We start from the raw sequence: 17,083 nt of genomic DNA, 5'->3' as shown, positions 1-17,083 counted from the left end.
CTCGGCGTTGCTCCCGCTCCTCGCTCAGCCAGTGAGCGGGAACCGGTCTGTATGTGGGATCCGAACCCTCGGGCAGGAGCGCCGCCGCGCTTCCCAAGCGGCACACTATCCAGTGCGCCACCGGGCCGGCCCTCTCTTATTTTTCTTTTCTTTTTTTTTTTTTGGGGGGGGAGGGGGCAGCTAGCTGGTACAGGGAACTGAACCCTTGACCTTGGTGGTATACGGCCATGCTCTAACCAACTGAGCTAACCAGCCAGCCTTATTCCTTATTCTTCATTCATTCTAAGATTTCACCTCAGCTTTTTATTTTGAAAAATTTTCCAACTCTTATTTTGAAGTTGCAAAAATACTACAAAGATCACCCATAAATCCTTTAGTTAGTTCACTAACTGTAATATTTTATCACATTCTTCTACAAAACCACTATACAAAATTCTGATTAGTCTTTAAATATTTCTATTTCAAGTATTCTCCCTTATTATAACAGTTAAACTAAAGTTTAACTAAACTTTATAAACTAAAGTTTCTCTTTAGTTTATTGCTAGAGTCACTCTGAAATAACATGTATACCTTCATTAGAAAGGTTGATGATTTTTCATTTAGCACATAGTTCACATAACTCTTAATTTTCTCCATCATGTGGTTGTAGCTGAAGTGTTGAAAAAATGAATGGAATGCATCTTTCTGAGAGATTATCATAAGCAATTTCCTTTTTAAAGGCTAAAGAAAAAGAGAAAAAATATATTACCATAAATCACAAATAAAATTTGACATAACAAATTTTGTCATGTGTTATTTCATTAAAAAAAAATCACTTTATAATATAAACAGAGACACAATTAAGAGATTTTATTTATTTATTTATTTTTTAAAAAGATGACCGGTAAGGGGATCTTAACCCTTGACTTGGTGTTGTCAGCACCACGCTCACCCAGTGAGCAAACCGGCCATCCCTATATGGGATCCGAACCCGTGGCCTTGGTGTTATTAGCACCGCACTCTACCGAGTGAGCCACGGGCGGGCCCCAATTAAGAGATTTTAAAAATTCTGTTTATATGGCTCACCAATGTATTTTTACTGATTTTTTTTTGCTCCCTCCCCCATTTTAGAGAATATTTTATATTTCAGACACACAAAGATTAAAAAAAAGTTATGATCCTGAGTGTCTGTATTACCCAGTTTAATACACAAAACATTATCAATACAGTTAAAGCCTGTTTACTACCATAACCTGATTTCATCCCCTTTCTCCCCTCATAGTAACTACTACCCTGAATTTAGAATTTGCCATTCCCATGAATTCCTTTATACATGAACTACATGTGTATGTGTCCATAAATAATACATAGTATTATTTAGCACAATTTTTTTCCCCCTTTTTGTCTTTTTTTGTGACCGGTAACGGGATTGCAACCCTCGGTGCCGCGCCCATACCGCCACCGGCAACGGGATCGCAACCCTCGGTGTCGCGCCCGCACCGTGCTCAACCAGTGAGCGGACTGGTCTCTATATGGGATCCGAACCCTCGGCGGGAGCACCGCGCGCTCCCAAGCGCCGCACTCTACCAAGTGCGCCACTGGGCCGGCCCGCAATTTTTAAGTGGTGTGATACTATGTGCATTCTTCTGAAACTTGTTATATTTTACTCAACTCTATGTTTATGACATTCACCATGCTGATTTGATATCTGTAGAACTAGTTATTGTCACCATTGCATAGTATTACATTGATCAAAAATATCATTTATTCATCCATTCTTCCAGACTGCTGAAGGATTTAGGCTATTTTCTGTTACTGCAATGCTCCTAAACATTTTTATACGTATCGTCTTATGGTACAAGTTTTTCTTGAATAGTAGTTTTTTCAATCTGGCTGCACAATAAAGTTATAGAACTTTAACAAAATTCTCAGGCTCAGTACCAGAGCAACTGTCTCAGCAAGGCCTAAATTTTTGTTTTTGTCTTTAAAGCAAAGTTTTTAAAATGTGCAGTATAAGTGAAAACAGATATTCTAGGGGAATTATCTAGAGGTAGGATTGCTGGAACGCATGCTTGCAGATTCTTCTAAAATGCTCTCCAAAATTTAATTACCAATTTACACTCTGAGAGGATATTATGGCAGGCAGTCTAATCATTTCTCTACTTTTTGAGCCAACTATTGATATTCTAAGACATTTTAATTGTTGCCAGTCTGTGGGATATTTAATGGTATTTCAGTGTATTATTTGCTATTGCTCTGAAAACTAATACTAGTGAAATTAAGCATTTTGTCTTAACCTCTTAATGCTCACTGGCCATAAGTTTTCCTCTTCTATGAAATACAAGCTGAGTGGAGTTTTCAGTAGTCTTATGGAAAGGAAAACCAGTAAACATGTCAGGCTATTAGCTGAAATTTCTGGAGGTCTATACCCTTGAAACAAGGTCAAATTAGAGACAGACAAAACTGCAATTTACCCTCAACTAAACTCAGTCTCTTATTGGATTAAGGTCATCAATCCCCGACTCTCTCTTCTAGCTTATCAAAAGGTTCTCAACCTTATTAATCATCAAGAAACAGAAATTAAAACTCAGTGTGATTGCACTGCATATTTACAAGAATAGCTAAAATAAAAACCACAGATAAGGTCTGTGGAGCAACTGGAACTCTCCCACACTACTTAAGGAATTGACATAACTACTTTGGAAAACTGTTTGGTATTATCTTCTAAAACGGAATATATGTATACCCCTGACTCATCAATTCTACTCCTAAGCAAGTGCCCACTAAAAATGCATACATTTCTCCTACAAAAGACATGTAAAAGGATGTTGTAGCCAAAATTGGAAATAACTCAAATGTCCACCAACAGTAGAATGGATAAACTGTACTATATTCATACAATGAAACAACGAGAATGAACAAACTATTGTTACTAGCAACAACATGGATCAATCTTACAAATACAAACTTGCTATATGATTCCATTACCATAAAGTTCAGAAACAAGTAAAAACTAATCTTGGGTAGGACAAGTCAGAATAATGACTTTCTCAATTGACGATGGGTTTTCTTTCTTGATCTAGGGGCTGGTCACACAAGTATGTCCCTTTTGTGAAAATACATCTACTTATACACTTATGACACAGATATGCTTCCAGAGGTACACTACCTGTTCAATAGAAAGTTCACTAAAAAAATGTATAAAACCATCTTTTCTTTCTTTGAATAAGCTCTATTCACTCTAATAATAATACTTTGTTTTTAACATTAAGAAATTAAGGTCTACTGACCTTAACACTCCACACAAACACAGAAACTACTAATGATCATATAAGAAATCCTCTAGGAAAAAGTAAGCAAGTTATAATACTTTCTTCTACACTTGCGCTGCCCAATATGGTAGCCATTAGCCACATATGGTTATTGAGCCCGTGAAATGTGGCTAGTCTGAATTTAGATGTATTGTAAGTATAAAAACACATCAGATTTCAAAGACTTAGTACAAAAAAAAAGAATGTAAATATATCATCAATATTATTTTATGTTGATTAAACATTAAAATGATAAAGTTTTTGATATATTGGGTTAAATATTATTATATTAGTTTCACCTGTCTCTTTTTACCTTCTTAATGTGGCTACTAGAAAATTTTAAATCACATCTGTGATGTCTTGCATTATATTTCTACTGGACAGTGTTGTTCTATACTGCTTAAAAGATAAAGCATTCCTTTTCTCCTCTAATTTTCTTTCAGTTTTCCTCATTCCATATAAACAGTTCTAAAATTCTATGGTTTCCATTTAAACAATTACCGTATAAAAATTTGGGTCACCAAATATTCTTTCAAAGACTTCTTTTGCTTCCTTAAAATCACCATTTTCCATACAAACAGCTATAGCCTAAAAAATGAAAGATGACAAATACATACCTTAGACAGCTTTTTAAAATATCTAATAGTTGTTTAATTACTGAAATAACTCAGATAAATCTAAAACACTTCACTTAAAACATTATGTAGTTTAAAAATTTTGACTTGATAAATGATATAAAATACTTTTTCAAGGATGAAATAACTGTGACTTGAAAAGACATAAAAAATTTTCATAAGTCCCATGCACATTTACTGATACAAGGGTATTTCAAAAAGTTCACTGAAAAATGAATTAAAAGGTAACACAACCCTTGAATGAATGTTGTGAAGAACACTAGTAAATGCTAAGCACTCTATCTTTAATTTAGGCCAAATTAAAAGCAGACATTAATAAATAAATTAGAAGATATACTGTGTACATTCAGGACCCACCTAAATATGAATTTTCAGCAAAAGGGAAATCAGAGGAGGTAGATGGAGTTTTGTTATGATTACAATATATAAAATTTGCTGGTTAGAATCCCTGGAAAATCTCTAACAGAAACCTAGGAAGCCAGATGCTTTTGAATGATCATTTTACATACTGGTCTTTCTGATACCACACATGATTAAGATACGGGACCATATCCATGTCTGGATAGGAACATTAACATCCTGGCAAGCTAATTAATCTCTTGGTGCCTCAGTTTCCTTATATGTAAAATGGTGGAAATAACAGTACCTATTTCACAGAATTTAAAGAGGATTAAAAAGGTACATGTGAGAGTGCTTAGAACACTGCTTGCCTGGCAAATAGTAAGTGACATATTAAATGTTTGCTATATACTTTACTGTCAACAATGTCAACAACTCAACCTTCCTCTAGAGCCCCAGAAGATTGGAATAACATGACAAATCTCTTTGCCCTGGGTTGAATTCTTAAAAGCAGCTGTCATTTTTCTGCCCTTTCTCTTCTCTTCAGGTCCATATTCTACTTATCAGTCACCATACCAATTCTTGGGAAAGTAGGGAACTACTTGTATTTTCTCTTCTATCCATCCAGTAAAAAAAATTTTTAAATTCCTCCCCCCCCCAAAAAAGGAAAAATATACTTATTTAAGAAAGTCCCTAGTATTTGCTTTGATTGCTGGCAAAACTTATTTTCTCTGCTATCATATCTTTGAATGAATTTTTTGGCTTCTCACTCTTAACAGTCTACTAAAATTCTCTCTACTTGGTTAAAATTTTACATACTCTTGATCACAAAAATCTGTAATTTATTATTAATTAAAAATATCTTTCTTCCATATTTTTAATCTTTAAGTAGAAATTGGGAGAGCACAAACTCCTGGTTTTTCAAGGTTGCTTGGCGATCTTTAAAGAGATCTTCTGTAACACGGGAGCAACGTATGCCTAAGTATGAAACATTAAGTTCCAGCCCGTAGTGCTCATGTTAAGACTACAAACCAATGGTCAAATTTCTAAACAGAAAGATTATATTAAAATTTACTCTTGGCTTACTGCCAAACAAATTAGGTTCCTCTTAATTTCTTTTAGATGTTAAATATGTTTTTATTTTCTAGCGAAATAATAATTATAAGCACAAAGTAATACTCTTACCTGAATTTTAATTAAATTCTGTATTTCTTCATGAAGTTTGTCATGTTCCTTTTCAACTGAACCCCAAATCATCAGGGCTGATTCCAACGGTGTGATTCGTTCATCACTTTCAAACTGTGCATCTTTTAAAAACAGAACAAAAATAAGCAACTTAGGAAGCTAAGTGGAACCTTACTTTGTCAGTTTTTAAAAAATACATTCCTTTAAATATTTATTCAGTGTATACTATGTACCAGGCACTATTCTCATATATACCAGTTTTGGGAAGTGATTTAATTTTCCAAGTTAATCTGCTCATTAAGATCAATTTTAAAAAAGGGGAAAGCTTGATTAGATTACAAAACACCTGAAGCTTTTCTTTACTAAAATATTGATTTTAAGGGCTAAAGTAAATTATCGTTTACTACAGTTAAACTTTCCTAACACAGAATTTTGATCAGGTTATTCTGAACAAAGACAACAGCTCATAAGTGGCTTCTCACTCAAAAGTCTACTAAAATTCTCTCTACTTGGTTAATATTGTACATACTCTTGATCACAAAAATCCATAATTTATTATTAACTAAAAATATCTTTCTTCCATATTCATTACCTTTAAATAGAAATTGGGAGAGCAAAAATCCCTGGTTTTTGAAGGTTGCTTGGTGATATTTAAAGAGATGCAATATATTTTCTGCAACATGGGATTGTTAAGAAAGCATTTTGTAAATTGTAAAAACCAGTATAAATATGTAATTATTTGCATCAAATAGCCCTTTAGATGACCATGTTGTAAACAGCCACTGCTGACAAACCGAACCAGGCCTGCCCATTACATTCTAAAATAAACTATGGGGACAAGGGAGAGAGTACATAGCTGTCAATCATATTTCCTTACACAAATAAGTGCTGACCTCAAGTTCAAATGAAAGGTTTCAAATATCATAGCTGCTAAGCTAAGTAAAAAACAGAATGTCTATGATAGGAATCAGTCACCACTAAGTTTCCATATAATCAAATTTAAAGTGAAATCTCCAAGATAGAGTCCAGGAAGTGTGGTCTCCCCAAAACAATATCAGAATCACCTGGGAACTTACCAGAAATGTAAATTCCAGGGTCCCATACCCATTGTACTGAATCTGAAATTCATGGGGGGCAGAGTGACTCAGCATTCTGAGTTTTTTAATAAGTCCTTTAAGAATTCTGAAGCAGGCTAAAGTTTGAGAACCAGTGACCTAAGAAGATAGGGACTGTATTTCTTTTACTTGCTTTAGGTATGCATGTGTGTGTGTATATGTATATGTGTATATATATGCCAGATACATGAGGGCAAACTCTCAAAAAAACCCAACAAAAAACCAAAAAAACCTCCCATCTGTTTGTTTCTTCTCATTGTCTTACATTTACACACAGATTGAAGTATTTCCAATATAAGAGAAAAATACATATTTACCAAGAGTTTTTCCTGCGGCAATTCTTGTCAAAAACTGACAAATGTATATAGTTTTCAATTGATAAGCTGTTAGACTCGACAGTCCATGAATAATAGCTGAAAAAGAAAAAAATGGATTTTATCCAAATAAAATCAAACTTGATCCAGTAGTGCCACAGTGTGGTTTGTTAAGTAATAGGTTATAAACATCTGGCAAGAATTTTCAAAAATTTAGAGCTGTATGTTTTAATTTTTGATAGTCAATATTTGAAATTACTTTCACAAGTAGCACTGTATACTAAATAAAGAAAAAGGAAATTTAGATCAAATGTAAAATGTGTCAAATCACTAGTTGGAAACTTACTTTATACCTTCAAATTCTTCACATTATAGGAAATGTATTATTTCTGTCAAGGTTTCAGTTAAGTGATAGTCTTTTCAGTTTACAAAGCTATATTTTAAAAACATATTTATTAATATTAATCTCCAAAATATTTAATGCCCACCCAGATGTTGTGTCAGGCAGTGAAAATATACAATGGTGAGTAGACAACACTCCTGGACCTCAGTGAGCATATTACCATGTAGCAATGAGAAATAAATGGCTGAATAGCTAAAGCAAAAATGTGGCGAAAACTGAAAAAAAGACAATTACAGAATGCTATGGAAGCATATAACGAAGAATCCTTAGAGTGTGTTTAAGTACCTTTCGGACAGAGGGGGTGTCAGAGAAAGTTTCTTTGAGGAAGTAATGACTAATCTAAGACCTGCAGGTGCCACTGTTAGCATTCACCCCGGTTTGCTTCACCCAGGGAGACTATATACTTCACCTTGGGCTTGGATGGTGTATATTAAAAGCTTAAATAACTAGCAAACTGAAAAGCAGTGCCACAGTCACTAAGCAGATAAGACAAATACATTTATTCCATTTCCTCAATTCTAAAATGCCATAATTTTATGCTATACTAGTGATTATCTGAACCAAACAGTCATAATAGAATTTAATAAAATGTAAAGAGAGCACAAAATTTATATAAAATTTAAACACAAGTTATTCAATATTTACTGAACATCTACTGTCAGACTGTTAGGAGCTGATGACTGACATAGGATAGCCAGTCTGTTTCCCTTGGGAAGGTTTTAGTCTGAGAAGACACAAATTAAACGGAAAATTATGCAAGAAATTAATTAAAATTTTAACAAGTGCCACAACGGATAAGCATGGTGTAGGAACAAAAGAAAGACCTCATCTATTCCAGGGAAGAAAGTCTATCTTCACTTCCCTCCATATTCAATGTAGTCTGAGTTAATTACAGATACCTTACATACCATTGCAATTCTATTCATTGTACTTGCTAGGCAGGTTGTTTACAAAACAAAACAAAAAAACCTATCCTGCTTGAACCTGGCTATCAGTTTTCTGTACTGCTGACAAAAACACTCCCCCTGCCCCCCAACGCACACAAACATTAAGGAAGATCTAATGGCTAGAAATAATAATAGCAAGGGTACTTCAAAAAGTTCACGGAGAGATATGCATTATCTTTTAGTTCTATTTTCTACGAACTTTGTGAAGTACCTTTGTATTTGAGTGCTTACTATATATAGACCAGGCACTACTCTAAGCACTTTATACCAGTGGTTTTCAACTGGGGGTGATTTTGACCCCCCACGGGATATTTGAAAATGACTGGAGACATTTTTGATTGTCACAAATGAGAGGTTGAATGCTACTAGCATCTAGTGGGTCAGTGCCAGGGATACTGCTAAACATCCTACAATGGACAGGACAGATCCCAACCCCCAACCCCTACAAAGATAATTACATGGTCCAAAATGTCAAGTGTTGAGACTGGGAAACCTTGCTTTATGCATATCAATTCACTTGCTTCTTTCAACAGCCCTAGATACTATTTTTATCACCACTTTACAGATGAGGAAATTGAGGCACCAAGAGAGTAAGTATTGCTTCAGATCTGTTAAACAAAAATTATAGGCCACCGTTTTGGACTAAGCTCCTGCACTATACTAGGCCCAGAGAGACTAGACTAAAAATCAAAACGGAGTCACCAGTGCCCAAATTCCATATCACCACACTGAAATCCAGCCAATTTACCAAACAAGCCAGTTTCAACCCTCAATCCCAAATATAATGAAGCGCCCTCTGTTTTAATCCTTACAACAAAAAGTAACCTGGTGTTAACCAGTTATCTTTGTATTGTTCTGTTTCCCTGTTCCCACCTTGCAAGGAAAGTACTTTGAAATGACCAATCTGCTTTTTGTTTTGTTTCTGCTTTCTTCAGCTCTTTCTGTCTATAAAACCAACCTCTTCTGCTCAACTCATTAGAACACTTATTACATTTTATGGAACAGTGAGTGTTGCTGGATTCTAAAATCACAATAAAGCCAAATGAGGTCTTTAAATTTGTTGTAATTGTCTTTTGACATATCCTACAACTGTAAAATAGCAGAATCAGGAATCAAATTCGGGCAATTTACTCTGGAACCCCTGTTCTTAATCACCACCTTATCCTGTTTTCCATGGCAGGGAATATGTTAGGAGTCTGGAAAAGGCATTAACTGGATACATGAGGTGTGAGAACAATTCTGAGTCTGAATGAAAGAGCTAAGAATTTTCTAGAAAGCATCGAGGTTGTATATTTTTACAATTCTGAAAAGTGTAGTAAATGAAATTCTATAAAATAAGAAATAAAAGAGTACTTTCACAGTTAAAAATGGGAACACAGAGAGAGCACTATGTTCACAATTTGCACATCAGCAACTGATTAGCAGTGCAACTTGGAAACAAGTTTACCCTCTCTGGGTTTCTATGCTCTTAACCTTGAACTAATAATGGAGGTGGCCTACATTATCCCTCAGGTCTCCAGCTAGAACATCGGAAGGGGTTTTTTTTGTTTTGTTTTAAATATTTACAGAATGATGGTGAAAATAGTAGGAAGGTCCCATATATCCTGCAACAGTTTCTCCTATTATTAAAATCTTAGATTAGAATTAGGTACAAGTTACATTGATGAACCAATGTTGATACATTATTATTAGCTAAAGTCCATGCTTTTTTCAGATTTCCTTAGCTTTTACTTGATGTCCTTCTTCTGTGGAAGGATCCCATCCAGGATACCATATTACATATAGTCACCCTGTGTCTTTAGGCACCCGTTAGTTTAACAGTTTCTCACACTTTCCTTGGTTTTGATTTGACATTTTGAGAAGTACTAGTCAGGAATTTTGTAGAATGCCCCTCTATCAGGATTTCTCTGATGTTTTTCTCATATTAGACTGGAGTTGTGGGTTTTGGGGAGAAAGACCTCAGATGTAAAATTCCATTTTCATTACATCATATCCAGTGTACATATTACCAAGTAACACTGTTGATGGTTGATCTTGATCACTTAGGTGAGATCGTGTTTGCCAGGTTTCTCTACTGTATAGTTACTTTTTCCCCTCTGTCCTTTCCATAATACTCTTCGGAAGAAAGTCACCATATGCAGCCACACACTATGCTCCATGCTGCTTGAGGACAGAGTAGCAACATTAAATTACTTGGAATTCTTCTACACATGAGATTCACCTCTTCTCCCATTTATTTACCTACTCAATCATTTGTTTACATCAGTACAGACTCATGGATATTTATTTTATGCTTTGGGTTATAAACCAATACCACTTAATTTTCTTGCTCTAGCTGTTTCAGCTTTGGCCATTGGGAGGTCTTGCAGATGGCACATGCGACCTTTTATACCCCTACCATTGAGGGGTTCTGATTGTTTGTTTGAGCACTTCCTCACTTTCTGGCACTGCAGGATGCTCCAGGTTCATCGGTTATTTCCTCTCCCAGTCCCTGAATCAGTCATTTCTCCAAAGAGCCCTGGTTCCTTTTGGAGAATGGTATCAGAAACCAAGATCTGGGTGCTAGCTATAATCATTGCTACTAGGATTAGGTTGCTTTTGTGCCCTTTCATTTGATAGAGCGAGGAAATATATGTATGTATACTAACCCATGTCTACTCACACACATAAAAACATTTCTATACCCATCTTATACTTGTTGCTTTGCCCCCCACGGATTTGTCACCCCACTTCTCCAGGGTGATGGAGCCACAAAGGATTACTCAAAGCCCACTTCTTCTGAGCAGTGAGAAGCCCCAAAGCGATTAACTTCCCTTGGGAACGCTCAAGCGAGAGGCATTCCTTCCTCCGGAAATTAACCCTGAATTGGGGTTCTCTTCCTGCATTTATTTTCCAGACCAGAAAGTTACAGGAAGAGAACATAGGTGGGGTTATAGTTTAACGATATAGGCTGGTAACTTTCAGTGAAACAAGCCAGATGACATTCCAGTAGAAGTGATGTTACAGCAATTTCCCAGTATCTTTACATAACAATCAGTAACTAGTCTGTCCTTGAGCCAGCAACCTTGCTGTGCCACAATTCTTTATCTTACACCAGAGACTTATAGCCTGAGGAAAATTTCCAGTCCTCCGCAAGGTCAATATTTGAAAGGCTGCAAGGCTTTGGAAAATCAGGCCCTGTGAGGTACATATTCTTTATAGTATATTCCACATATACCTATATAAGTATTAGCTAAACAGGAGTTCAACTGTAATCCATTACCACATAGATAATTCTAGCCTCTTCCCCAAAGAGGACTTTTTAATAATTCTAATTATGGTGAGTTGGCTTCATTCCAGGATTTAATTTTCTTTTCTTTTTTTTTTTCCCTTCTTTTTTTAAAAAAAAGATGACCAGTAAGGGGATCTTAACCCACGCTCACCCAGTGAGCAAACCGGCCATCCCTATATGGGATCCGAACCCGCGACCTTGGTGTTATCAGCACCGCACTCTCCCGAATGTGCCATAGGCCAGCCCGTAGGATTTAATTTTCTAATTAATGTTAGTTTCCCATGGCTTCAGTGTTATCTGTGACACAGAGGAAAAGGTCCTTGAATTGGAAGACAAAGCTTGGGTCTGGAACACCCCATTTAACCTATTCGTACTTTAGGTTAACTAGTTCACTCCTCCATAAACTAAGATTATTTGCTTAACTCATGGGATTATCGAGAAAATGAAATGTATTGATAAGGCTTTCTGAGAATTTTCCATCAAGACCCATATTGATAGTACTATAACTAGGAGGGTACCTCAAAAATTTCATGGAAAGATTCGTATGACCTTTAATTCCATTTTTCCACGAACTTTTTGAAGTACCCTCCTATTTACTCATACAATATATTTAGTGTCCCAACTCTGAATGAAGTACCAGAGCATCTTTCTGTCATCTTTCAAAAAGCTGCGCTAGTCTTTTCTACGGGTCTGTCTTTGTCTATCACCTCGTGGACGTCCAGGCGGCAGATTTCATGGGCAGTTACTTATATTCTGAGGACCATACTGAGCGAGTAGTAGGTCAAATGAGGTTTAAACAGCTCACAAATTAACATAACACAAAGATGCCTGGAGGTCACAGGAGGCTATTGTGACTGCTGAATAAAAATCAGCAGAGAAATACCTGAGGAGAAACAACCACCAAATACAGGCGCCAGAGGAGACAATACGATCGGATGCAATTTCACACGTTCCAACTCACTTAATCTTGTTTCAGCTCTAAACGGGGGTCTTATTTTCATTTTACCGAAAAGAAAAACAGAATCTGAGAAAAACTGAAGAGCTGACAGCAGGCGGAACCGGGACTTGAGCTGAAGTTGGGGACCAGAGCCCCGGTCCCTCCGCGGATCCTCCGCCGCAGCCCCTCCCCCGCCCCCGCGCTGCCCCCGGCCCCAGCGCGCCCAAACTCACCCTCGGCGCTGTCGCGGGTCCGGTGGAAGTCCTCGGAGCGGCCGTCGCGGAAGGCTCGGCAAAGAGAGAGGCAGAGGAAATCGAGCATCCAACCGGCAGCCACGGCCTCGGCCTCGGCCACTAGGCCCGCGTCCTCCTCCTCCTCCTCGGGGGCCCCCACCTGCACCTGGCAGTCGAGAAGCTCCTGGCACTCAAACTGCTGCTGGTCGTCTCTCTCCGTTTCCGCCATCCCCTCCTCTAGGAGGTCGGCATCTTTCCCGTCCGCACGGCCGCGCGGGCTAAGGGCCGCTGAGGCCGCGCTCTCCGCCATGTTAAATCTCTCCCGCGGGTTGGCGCCCCTTCGGTGCTGAGCGACGATTGGCTCGCGCTGGAGGGCGCGGGGCGTAGCCACGGAGGGTCGCTGCCACCGGCGGGAAACAACCAATCACACCGCTAGGATGGGCGAGCGACTCGAGTCTAGCTTCTGATTGGCCAAGGCCTGCTCCTGCCTCTGGAGGTTGAATTGCCCGCCAGTCGGTGGCCTGGGCTTTGCAAGGAAACTGGGGTGCCCCTTACTGGGCTGAAAGAGAGGGCAGGGCGTGGGCTGTTTTGTCCTTCCTGCAAAAGACACCCTGCACTGGAGCGATAACACGGTTAGTTAAAAGAGAAACGCGTCTTCCCTGCAGCGTACTTCAAAAAGAGATAGGTAATTACAGCTTGTCACCATTAGTCAAAAGTAACACTTAGACCTTAGTATTCATCTAACACAGTTACTATGTGAGCGCGAACCAAAACTGTTTCAACTGACTGACATCCATGCTTCTTTAATCTTAACATGCATCAGAATCAGCCAGGGGCTTGTTAAAACACAAATTGCTGGGCTCCACCCCCCAGAGTTTCTTTTCTGTAGATCTGACCTGGTGTCTTTTAATATGCAAATCTAACAAGTTCCCAGGTGATGCTGAGGCTGCTTGTTTGGGCACCACGTTTTGAGAATCACTGCTCTAGAAGGAGTATATTACTATGGAAATGCATTTCAATCAGGGTTTGAGATACAACAATAATAAGTGAATGCTTATTTTGAATTTTGAAACACAGACTAATAGGAGATTCTGCGTCGTGGTGGGTAGTCTGGTTATTTTCAGCTTCTCGGTGTGGGTGATAGTTACATCAGTGTTTGTTCACTTAAATCATTAATGCACTTTTCGGTATGTGAGTTATAATCGAATAAAAAGTTGACTTTAAAAACCTTTCTGTTTGTAACAAATCCAACGTTATCAGAGCCTTTATGTGTTTTAATTTTACACATTTCTTATTATTGTCTTTATTGCAGTACAGTTTAAATGTTAAGTCATTAAGGCATTGTATTGTAGCCATTAAGAATGCCTAGGGTGGAATGTCCCCTACCAGTTACCCACTAGCTGTGTGACCTTGGGTAAATTATGCCTCAGTGTTCTCTTCCGTATTTGGGGGATAATAATACCTGCATCGGAAGCTGGTTGGGGAGATTAAATTAGTATTAGCAGGAAGAGCAGGATATTTGTGCTTCCTGGAAAGAGGACGATGCATCAAGAGGGGTCTCTTCTTCAAGCCCTGATGATCTCATGGGAAGCAAATTCCATTTTGAAAATAATATGGAGGAATGGGGATAGAGGCTAAGGAAAAAAGGGCTAAGGCACATTTTGAACCTAGTGTTATAGACTGCATGTTTGTGTCCCCCCAAATTCATATACTAAAACCCTATCCCCAATGGGATGATATTAAGAGGTTGGGTTTTTGGGAGGTGATTTTAATGGAGCCCTCATTATGTCCTTATAAGAAGAAGAGACATAGTAGTGCTCATCCCTCCCTCCATGTGAGGATTCAAGAAAAAGATGGCCATCTGCAAACCAAAAGTGGGCCCTCATTATTAGGCCTCATGGCCAGCATTAGCACAACCAGGTTGAGCATATTTCCACCTTCTTCCCCCTTGCCCCTCCCTATCTCATGTTAATCAACTTTCCACCCTCTTCCCTCCTGTCCCTTCCTATCTCATGTTAATCAGCTTTCTACCCCCTACCCCCCTGCCTTTTGAGAAAAACTGGAATTTCTGCAAAACAGATTCTTATGCAAAAACGACCACCCAAGCCCTTCTTCTAAGTCAAACCTTATAAAACCTTTTTAGTCTGTACGGGGGAGGGGGGGGGCGGGGAACTGATGTATTCAGTCTCCCCTCCATGTTGGTAGAAATAAAGCTTTTTGGCTGAAATAGCACCTGGCTTGTGTCTCCTCCCCGCCCCCCCCCTGCCGCCCATTTTCTCTGTTTCACCGAACCTAACACTCATCAGATACTAGACCTACAGGCCCCTTTATTTTGGATTTTGAAGCCTCCAGAACTGTAGAAATAAATTTCTGTTGTTTGTCACCCAGTTTATGTTATGTTTGTTATAGCAGCTGAACTTAGACACCTAGCAAACCCCAAGTTTCCAAGCTGAAACTTTTTTGTCATTGCAGGGCTCTGACATGGGGCCTGTTTCTTAATTTTTTTCTAGTCCTTCCTCTTCTTCCCAGCAGGGTTTCAGAGATTATTTTTAGATGTATCAATTTATTTAAAGTAAAGTAAACACAGCACATTTTCTGTGGGAACAATTTACTAAAAGATTTAGGGAAGTTTGAATAAAATTTACAGGAGGCCCTTAGTTTGGATTGAGCTCCTGCACTACTCCCAACAGATCAAACCAGAATGTTTGATGGCTGAAGTTCCATGTCACCAAACTGAAGCTAAGTTGTTTGTGTGGCCTTCCAAGAATAGGCAAACCTTGAAGATATTGTTGATTTGGTTCCAGACAGTGCAGTACCATGCAGTTAGGATTTCATGCTCTGGAATCAGAGAGATCTAGGTTTGAATTCTTTCTCCACCAATTTCGAACACTTTACCCTCCAGCAATTGACTAAAGACACTTCACTCCTATGTTCTCATTTGTAAGATAAGAATAATAACACCTACTTTAAAGAGTTGCTGGATAAAGACTTAATAAATAGCTGTGGTTGTTGATAGTCTTCTCTCAGTGTTATCTTTCCACTGTGCCAAGTGAAAAGAGGACTTGTCTGAATGTTTGCGTTTCAATATACCTTCTTTTACTGAATAGCTTTGTATGACCATGGGCATAATTATTTGCTTCTCTATGCCTCTTTATCTGTCTTATTGGAAATAATGGTACCAAACTCAGAGAATTGATATCAGGGTATAATGGGATAATATATGTGGAAGTGCTCTACAAACCCTTAACAACTGTTTCCCAAAGTGGAACTAGAGACATTCAGAGATGACATGATTTGTGATTTTTTTTTTTTTAAAAGGATGACCGGTAAGGGGATCTCAACCCTTGGCCTGGTGTTGTCAGCACCACGCTCAGCCAGTGAGCAAACCGGCCATCCCTATATAGGATCCGAACCCGTGGCCTTGGTGTTATCAGCACCGCACTCTACCGAGTGAGCCACGGGCCGGCCCATGATTTGTGATTTTTTTTTTTTAAAAGGATGACCGGTAAGGGGATCTCAACCCTTGGCCTGGGGTTGTCAGCACCACGCTCAGCCAGTGAGCAAACCGGCCATCCCTATATAGGATCCGAACCCGTGGCCTTGGTGTTATCAGCACCGCACTCTACCGAGTGAGCCACGGGCCGGCCCATGATTTGTGATTTAAAAACAATTGGAATTAACATCATCAAAATGTCCATATTACCCAAAGCAATCTACATATTCAGTGCAATCCCTATCAAAATACTAATGATAATCTCCACAGAAACAGAAAAAAAATCTTAAAATTTGTGTGGAGTGACAAAAGACCTTGTATAGTTAAAGCAATTTGAACAAAAAGAACAAAGTTAGAGCCATCATACTTCCTGACTTCAAAATATACTGTATAGCTATAGTAACCAAACAGCATGGTACTGGCATAAAAATAGACAAATAGACCAAAGGAACAGAATAGAGAGCCCAGAAACAAACCCATGGACTTATAGCCAACTGATTTTTGACAAAGGTGCCAAGAATCTACAGTGAGGAAAGGACAGTTTCTTCAATAAATGGTGCTGGGAAAACTGGATATCCATTTGTAGGAGATTGAAACTAGACCCCTATCTGTCATACAGAAAAATCAACTCAAAATGGATTAAAGACCTAAATTTAAGACCCAAAATTATGAAACTACTAGAAGAAAACATAGGGGAAACACTACACAAAATGGGAGTGGGCAACGCTTTTTTAAACAAGACCACAAAGGCACAGGCAACTAAAGCAAAAATAGGCAAACAGGACTACATCAAAGTAAAAAGCTCCTGCACAAGGGACACTTTAAACAAAGTGAAGAGACAGTCTACAGAATGGGAGAAAGTGCCTGCAAACTATACATCAGACAAGGGGCTAATATCCAGAATATACAAAGAACTCAAAC

The 17,083-nt window shown here is 38.3% G+C and overlaps 1 protein-coding gene across 2 annotated transcripts in view; it reads right to left on the bottom strand.

Moving 5' to 3' along the window:
• The window catches only part of TERF1 (telomeric repeat binding factor (NIMA-interacting) 1), a 36,337-nt gene extending 23,358 nt beyond the window's left edge, over positions 1-12,979 (bottom strand). For both annotated transcript variants that reach the window (XM_008568480.1, XM_008568481.1), the window contains exons 1-5: positions 12,670-12,979; positions 6,882-6,977; positions 5,450-5,571; positions 3,792-3,878; positions 571-720 (exon numbers count right to left, since the gene is read on the bottom strand). In XM_008568480.1, coding sequence (XP_008566702.1) covers positions 571-720; positions 3,792-3,878; positions 5,450-5,571; positions 6,882-6,977; positions 12,670-12,979 — 765 coding nt within the window. The remainder of the gene's footprint in view (positions 1-570; positions 721-3,791; positions 3,879-5,449; positions 5,572-6,881; positions 6,978-12,669) is intronic.
• Positions 12,980-17,083: the final 4,104 nt, after the last annotated feature.

The sequence above is a fragment of the Galeopterus variegatus genome, unplaced genomic scaffold (assembly GCF_000696425.1).
Source record: "Galeopterus variegatus unplaced genomic scaffold, G_variegatus-3.0.2 Scaffold414, whole genome shotgun sequence".
Lineage (NCBI taxonomy): Eukaryota > Metazoa > Chordata > Mammalia > Dermoptera > Cynocephalidae > Galeopterus > Galeopterus variegatus.
This window is presented reverse-complemented; position numbering and strand designations above follow the sequence as displayed.